Genomic DNA, 8,493 nt, shown 5'->3' on the forward strand with positions numbered 1-8,493 from the left:
TTAAATTCTGAGTTATGTACTTAGTTTTTGTAGAAACCTGAAATCTCCATTGCACAAACACAGAAGAGACTTTTCAGTGAAGTAGGAGACATCCATTAAGCTTTTTAAAATAACAACTAAACTACAACAGGCACAACTTATTATTCCAAGCAGAGAATTTCTTTTGTATCTAAAGATACTGTATGTCTGAAGTTTCCACATTGATGTGTAACTGTGTCCAAACAAACACACAGAACATTTTCACTCTAGTTTATTAGCATTCTCTTGTACAACTTAACATTAGTATGACAGTTTTATTATAACAAAATAAACATAAAAGGCAGATAAATCATTTAGTGCAATGAAAATAAATGAAAACCACTGAGTGCAGATAAATGTTGCATTACAATACTGCTGAACAGCTATTCTCTCAGGCACCTCAGAGCATCCCTGGAAATGTTCCAGTCCACCCTCATTTTGATCGAGCTGTCTGTCTGTCTGTCTTACCAGCTGAATCAGTAGTTCACTACAAAGGCAATAAATCGATCAGTCATAGTATAGGAATGGGATGCCAAGGTGTAAAGTTCCTAATCGCAGTGGCAAAAAAAATAATTTTCTGAATTACATCATTTGAGTTGCTTTCAAGATATGTTTTTAGTCGGCTGGGTTTTGTGCCATCCAATGCAGGTGAAGATTTCCATTAAGCAAAAGACGAAAAGATTTCAAATTAACCAACTTAAAATGAAGTGCTCTGACAAACTATTTGCTTAGTATTTTCTGTTAAGACTTGGGTATTCAGGTGAGTGCCATACCACTGACACTGCAATGCAATCCCCTATTTAAAATGTGTGACTGAATGAAAATGACTGGAACATTGGAATGAGCCGGACTGCCACTGAAATTCTATGCTGCGGGCAATCCTATTTACTAAGAGGTGTTCAAATCAAGTTCAGTCATGTTTAAAACACAAATGTTGGACAGTATTTATTTAAAGGCTCAGGTGCTTTCTCTGACAGGAGCACCTTTCCGATAGGAGAGAGTAAAGCACCTACCAAACTAATTTTAAAGTGATTTTTCATAACTAATGCTCTCAGTGCAAACTGGGTCCCCCATTGTGCCAACCCAAAGACTACCACTTTTATTTTACTTGCCATTTCTCCCAGCTCTGACATTTTCTGCTACCAGGCATTGAGTGAGTGAGTGAGTCAGTCAATCAGTCAGTCAGTCAGCTGCTGAGCGACAAGGAGAGAATTAATCATCTACTCCTGAAAAAGTGAAGCAGACAAAATACACTAGTCGTTTGAGGCCATGAAACACAGACACATTTTAAGATTGCACAACCAAACAATTAAGTGAGTATGTAACTGGATTTTTTTTTTTACCTCCTGGACTGGTGAAGTTGTACTCCAATCAGGGACCTAATCCTCACATTTAACTTTTGAATTACAAAATTAAGTGTCAAGCAGACTACAAAACATCTACTTTTATAACACCAGTAATATTATGATTTTGATTGATGCCAAACTAAATTTTAGCCACTGTTGACATGTTTTGAAGATACTTGATCCCAGAAAGGAAGATACATTTTCTTTCCTGACTGAAAAGGCTTATTCAAACAACTAAAAAGGGACAAAAGGACCTAAAAACATAAAATGTTGACCGTAAAAAGTGCCTGTGTGAAATGACCATATTGCTATACAGCTTCTGACATACCTGTGAATTAAGAAACAGGAAATTATACAAAGAGGGGATTCTACCAATCCTCTTTTTGGTCTCAGTCCAGGTATCAAATGGATAACAAACGGATTGCGATCACACACACAAACACACACATGCGCACACTCACACTCTCATACATTCACTTCAGCTCTATTAATTGGCAGCAGTTTCAAGTGTAGTGAGTCCACTAAGCTTTCAGCATAAATCTCTGTGAGCATAACTGAATATCAGATTATCCTAATACCAAATATAAATAAACTTTAATAATGACACCATCAATAATAGTTCTTAGAAATACAGTCTCTTCATTATAACAGGATGGATTCTTCGTTTCAGAACACCGGCAGCTGTAGCTGTTACACTGCTGCGTGCTCTTCATGAGTATACTTCATAAAAAGGACCCTCAGCTGGGGTCCTAAAAGCCCCACACAGAGTAGGATGTTTAGTAACATCCTAGAAGAAAAGGAGGAGCGTTAACTGGTTCAGTTTAGAGAGTACACTCCAGACAGTGTTATCGACTGTAGGGTTTGTGGTTTATTACTTTAAGGGTTCTTGGAAACAGACCCACCGACTAGATTCAGTCAAGGACAGATAAGTTGGAGTGTAGGGGTAAAAGAGTTCAAGGAAACAGGTCCAGTTTGGGGGCCCACTCCAGGGCAGTGTTGACCACAGCGAGAGCTGCTGCTCCTAGAGCCACCGTCAGACCCATGACAGCCAGTCGCACAAACCGCCGTGCTGCTGAAGGCTGAGCCACTGCTACTACCGAGCTGGATGCTGAGCTCTCAAGCGCAGCCTGTTTTTGCCTGCGTCGGCGACGGAGAACAGAGTCTGGTCGCTGTTGAGTGGACGCAAGATCAAAGTCCTTAAAGGTAGAGGTTGCCATGCTTAGGAGGAAAACGGAGAGATGCATAGAGAGAGACCAAGGGAGACAGAAAATGAAAGGGTTAATAAAAGAACAGTGAGTAATTGGAGTCATTGAGAAACAGCAGAAAATGAAATATGAAATATTACAGTTTATAATAACAGTCAGCATGCAAATGTAGAAGCAGAGAATTAAATATTCACGCCACTGAGGCAAGTAGTGTTCTGTAAAAGGTAAGGTAGTGAACCTAAAGAGATAAACACCTGTCATGTGAGGCTGCCTCTTTAGCCAGTTCAGAAGGAGGAAACTGGACGAAAAGGTCTCCTGCTCGGCTGATGAGTGTCTCATACGGCAGGTCCTGGGGAATCTGAGACAGCAGGTGATGAACCATGGCCATGTCACATTCACACTCCAAAACCTCCTCTTCTCTGTACAGTACAATCTGCAACACATGTACCATGTAAAAATATCACATATAGGCGCATCTGTCATTCAAAAGGGCCAAAATGGTATAGTTGCATTAGAGATAGAAGAATTACGAATACAATGCCTGAGAAGATCAGGTTATCTGAACCAGTGGCCACATTAAACTTAACCTGACGTTATGGTTTAAACAGTGCCAGTGATCTAATTATACAGTGTGGGAGAAAAATGCATTTGATGTAGATGTAAATGGCTTCTGTTAAGAAATTATACATGTTATACACAATGATCATTGTATTCTGTATTGATTGTAACCGTATAACCTTATACTCAATGTGTCATTTCATGTGCATCTTTAGATGCTAGGCTGCACGAGGGGAAGGAAAGGGTGTGTGAGTGTGTGAAAACAGGAAAACCTTTGGGAGAAGCACTAAACAGTTTTCTAAGTAGAAACCAAACAATGCTGGAGGGAGCAAAACTGCCCTTCAGCAATAATATATGGTGTTTTTTAATCTTACAATATCGGACCAACAGTCCCAAATTTAGCTATAATGTCCAAATAGAGAATCTACCCCCACCTGAAGAATACTTATTATACTTTTATCCATGATGAGAGTGGATGACAGACACATACAGTCATGCATCAGACAACAGTGCAGCCGCTGCACTGTAGTCAGTGCACAGCGCCTGATGCTAAAATAGATCTCCATCATGGCAGCAACAGTTACCTAAAGTATAAGTTCCTCTTTAACAAAATAAAGGCATGAGTTTGATTTTTTTACAGCAATGCTTTCAAGTTATTTCGAGCTTTTATTTTGAAAAGTTCAGACAGGAAGTTCCGAGGGATTCTTGTGGACATACAATATGTGTTATGAAAAAATAACACCAGTTTGATAAATCAGTCAAACATATAATATATGACTATCGGCCACAGCGCCACACGTTAACAGTAACAAAGAAAATTCCAGTTGCATTTTTAATCAATCGTTTTCTTCAAATTAGCCTTTGATTATGTTCTGACCCACCATCTAATGGATTAGAAAGAAATTGGCCTGAGGCAAAACCTACTTGCCAACCTGTCCTAGATCATGGCAAGCCATTGCCAGACAATATGAATCCAGTCACACTCACACTCTCTAAAGTTGGTTTAAGTTTGTTTTAATTTGTTAAAATTAAGCTATGTAGTAAGCTACTCTCCTGAGACACCTTAAGTACACCAGCGTGAGTGATGTTTTGAAAAGCATAATACCTTATCACCAAAGCTCCTAGTTTTGTAATAACAATAACCTTGACTGGGCCAACAAAACCTAGTGTGGATCAGGAAGGGAGCGGAGGAGACGGAGAGCAAATATAGAATTAAAAATGTAATCCTTCAAGGTCTTCTTTTTACTGAAACCAGGGCTTTAAGACTTGCAGCTTTAAATCCTGAAGTTTGCAGAGTTCTGAGAAAGACCACCACAACAGGGCTGGAAAAATTGATCAGCAATGTATATTAAAGGATTCATTAACAATCAATATCACCTTTTTTAAGTGCAGTAGAGGTCATGGCATCGTGACATCCTAGCAACCTACAATTTTGCCTTTACACAACCCTAACATTGGGCATAACATCATACAGTATATCATCGCACTGTCACACAGGCCTCTGCACAGTGACAACACTGTCCGAGTTAAGTAAATGGATGCACCATCAAAGGATAACTGTTTGCCTCAGGCTCACATATGAAAAAATTAAGCTCATCTAAATGTCCCTTCCTTTGGAAATGTTTTATTGATTGAGCAGACTTAATTCATGTACTGTACATTAAGTGCTGATTTTAGGGAACTCACCACAGCAGCAAAGTAGATGGGCATTAGTGGATGGCAGGCCAAGAAGAAGTCATACAACCGGACAACATGGCGGAAGTCTGAAAGGACGTGGCCAAACCAGGTGATCAGCCAACTAAGAGCGAAGACTGTACCCACCTCAGCCCTAAGAATCAAAACATGGCAGAGATCCTCTTATATCAGGACACAAAACCGAAGTGTTCTGATGCACCAGGTACAATATTGCACTCAAGACCAAAAATGACTGGAAATTACAGTTCTGTTATGGGATCTGGAACTGAAAGTCAGATATAAGGGGTAAGTGACATGTTAGCCCACCTAGTGGGAGGACTTAATGGCCTGTGATCTTAAGTCTTTACACAAGTAACTTGAGCTGTCATAATAGGATCACTAAGCTGTCAAAGCTGTCATCCTTCACAGGAAACAGCCAAACCCAGTGGCTGTAAAACGAATTCAATTGAATATATCATCCATTTAAATTTCCTTTGAAAAATACCCATAATATTACAATAAATGCTGAGGATTTCTTTACTGGAAACACACTGTTGTGTCTCTCTTCGAGTAAAACCTACTGGTACATGCGTCCATTATCTTTTGTAAAGTGATCAAACTGATTATCAAGAGAGGCACGTTCTCAAGATTGCATAATTGTTATAAAGTTATTTCCATTTAGCATGTGAAAATAATTAAATGATGAAAATGAAATATCCAAGTTCAGGACAACAGACACTGTTGGAAACAATTTATCGAGCAGATACAAATCGTATTAAGTTTCATAACCAAAGGGCAAGCTCTGTTGGGTATGAAGGCCTTTAATACTCTCAACACTGAGCTTCAGTTATAGCTGCTGTACCTGGCAAAATTGCTGTATGTTCAATAAAGTTCTGGTGGATATTTCATTTTGCAAAGCTTCATATGTTTTTATCTATTATTTGATTTGGCCTTTTGTCATTACAATAGCAGAGCCTTACTGTTCCATGAAGTCATGCACCTCTGGGTTGACCCTCTCAATGATGGGCATCAAATAGTTAAGAATATGTTTTGTGTTGTCCATGGTGGGATCCATGAAGTCCCTGAGAAGGAGGATAAAACAAAGAGCATTTTTAGACTGCACAATAGAGCCTATTGTTAAACCAGGGAGAAGGGAGGGAGGAGGGGAGGGAAAGGATATTCTTTTTGAAATGAGAAAATCTCAGCCCACTTTCCCATTTAAATGGATTTGTATATATGTATATATTTTTATATGTATATATGTATATGTTAAGTACCTGAGATGATGTGTGGAGAGCTTTTCCACAAGAGCAGTTGCAAGGCGCTCCCCCAGGACCAATAAGAAGGTGACAACAATATCATGGTATCCCTGGTAGTAGTGCAGCTGGGGATTACGTTTCAGAACTCTGAGGATGATGTCAATTAACTCTTCCTGGAGACCCTCCCTCTGCTCGTCTGGCATACCTGTACAAGTCCACCCAAAACAAAATAAATATTTGTTAGTTAATGTATTGATACCAATTTTTCATTACTAATTCCATTGTAATTCCTTCGGGCTTATGATTTCACAATTTAGAAATAGTGCTTGTTGTGCTATACTCCTCAGCCAAACAGAAGATAATCTGAGTAATTATGGAGCATGAATTGTAACATTCATTGCTGGATCCCCTTCCAATCAAGCTTGCCAGTATGAATGAATGAAAAACTAGTAAATAAATAATGCAATTCCATAATTTCAGGATAAAAGCTAAATAAGTACAAATGCTGTTGTGTTTTGAGTAATACCAAATACCAACATTAATTTATTTAAAGGATTCTAATCAAAAATACAGTACTGTATATTATTGTTGAGTTTTTTCCTCCAGAAGGAGAACTTTTTTAAAGGAAAAACTGTTCCGCATGATGATGACGGACGCCACAGTTTGGCACAGATCAACGTTCACTGAGATCAGAGCTTGCAGAGGCTGAAGTTTCCACAGTTTTGACATTTTTTCCCACCACCAGTCACACATTCTGGGTGCAGCTCAATGTTAAATTGATAGATATTGGTTTGACAATACTGTTGAGATGGACTAGCAGAGATTCAGTAACAACAGAGAAGGCAACATGGCTGTACTCCTGTAATTTTGTATGCTAGGTTGACTACTACCAAAGGCAACACAAACAGCAAGTAATAGCAAAGCAGTTTGCATATTGCAATGCCATTTAATTATTTGCAGAGGTGAATGGGTGGCTTCCAAGAGGAGCTGAAATGACTGGCTTAAAGTATATTCAAATCATTAATTTGAGAGTCAGATTTGGTGGTCAGGACACACAGCTTGATTGTGTGTGTTCATCTGAAACAATGCAGCTGGCAATAGCATATATGAGTCAAACTGAGTTGTTTGTCATTATTTACCAGGTGGGAACCTCCTCAGTGAGCGTTGGACATCCAGCAGGACCTGGTTGTAGTCCTTGTTATTCTCTCGCTCCACAGTCTCTGGACAAGACATGTCACAATTAGCAATGCTGTGTGAGTCAAATATGTGGGAGAGCGTGCACCTGTGTGTTTTAATAACTATCAAGCATAGTAGGAAAGGAAAGGCATGTGCAATAGCATATAGATGTGTAGCCTATATTACTCTGTCCATGCATGTATAGCTAACATGACACCTGGCTCCTGATCCAGGACTTCAAGGGGCACATTGAGAAGCCGAGGCCACACTTGACAGCGTATCTCATCAGTCAGCAGTCCTCCTTCACTGATAGCCATCCTCCTCAGAGCTGCTACATCCACTGGGCTCACGCTCAGGGCCTGCGTGATGTCCGCAATTTTCCTCTTCCGCCTGGTGTCCCAGTCTGAGACACACAAAACACCGTGTTTAACTAGCTAGCATGTGTTGACTTGCTACAGCTTGCAACTGTAACGAATACATTTACGGTCGTTTCAGGCGATGTGATTAGCTTAGCTAACTCCAACAGACGCAAGCAGTCATGTGTTTTTTTAACCCCGAAATTACCCGGAATACACAGTATGATAGGCTAAACTGGAGACTGTCAACTTAGCGACATGACACTTACCGTTACCTTGTTTTCCATTCACTGGTGACGAGGCACCAGCACTTCTAGATTTCTTCATTTTCTTTCTCCACTTCTTGATGTGTCCTTGTTAGATAACATTACTTGCCATCCTTTGTCTGGCTAAACTCGATTTATCCCTCCTTACTTGCCAACTGGAAGCTAGCCGTCTAATTAGCAAGGCCAGCCTCATACAAAACACGACCACAACAGTTAGCTATTCAGCGTTAGCTAGTCGCCAAGCTAACGCTGCACTGTCCTGGTTCTGAAACCAATATTTCCAACAACACAGCCATCATTGTGCAGACTACTGACGAACTCGTTACCGATAAGAAAAAAGTGCTTAACATCAATAAGTTTAGAGAGATGAAACGGCTACATGTTTACATTGGTTGAGGCGACCAATAGGATACATTAGCATTAGAGATCCTCCCTGCCCAGACTGACTCATCATCACGTAGGGTCAGGATGATGGGAGGTGAAGAGGAGGAGGCGTCTACCTTTGAGTGTTAATACTATAATAAAAATACTACTAAAACTAATATTATTAACGATTATTATTATTACATAATATTATACATATATATATATAAACAGTGTGAATTTATGAATTTACTGTGCTAAGTTTGATCGCA

General features: G+C 39.6%; 1 protein-coding gene across 1 annotated transcript; it reads right to left on the reverse strand.

The window, feature by feature from the left end:
- Positions 1-234: 234 nt before the first annotated feature.
- tbc1d20 (TBC1 domain family, member 20) lies at positions 235-8,318 on the reverse strand. The gene is made up of 8 exons (XM_056405015.1): positions 7,862-8,318; positions 7,454-7,639; positions 7,200-7,280; positions 6,079-6,265; positions 5,782-5,883; positions 4,814-4,955; positions 2,824-3,002; positions 235-2,582 (listed from the first exon to the last, which is right to left on the reverse strand). Exons 1-8 carry the CDS (start codon positions 7,917-7,919, stop codon positions 2,318-2,320), a joined length of 1,200 nt encoding a protein of 399 aa, XP_056260990.1. The 5' UTR covers positions 7,920-8,318; the 3' UTR covers positions 235-2,317.
- Between the last annotated feature and the right edge of the window lie 175 nt (positions 8,319-8,493).

Source organism: Seriola aureovittata, chromosome 2, assembly GCF_021018895.1.
Source record: "Seriola aureovittata isolate HTS-2021-v1 ecotype China chromosome 2, ASM2101889v1, whole genome shotgun sequence".
NCBI lineage: Eukaryota > Metazoa > Chordata > Actinopteri > Carangiformes > Carangidae > Seriola > Seriola aureovittata.

Bases quoted from the DNA above. Each gene is read 5' to 3' on its own strand.
- tbc1d20 (XM_056405015.1), bottom strand. From the start codon at position 7,919: ATGAAGAAATCTAGAAGTGCTGGTGCCTCGTCACCAGTGAATGGAAAA. The intron at 6,266-7,199 runs GTAAATAATGAC...GGACTTGTACAG, and splicing joins ACTGAGGAGGTTCCCACCTG to GTATGCCAGACGAGCAGAGG. The intron at 3,003-4,813 runs GTGAGTTCCCTA...CATGTGTTGCAG, and splicing joins CCATCTACTTTGCTGCTGTG to ATTGTACTGTACAGAGAAGA.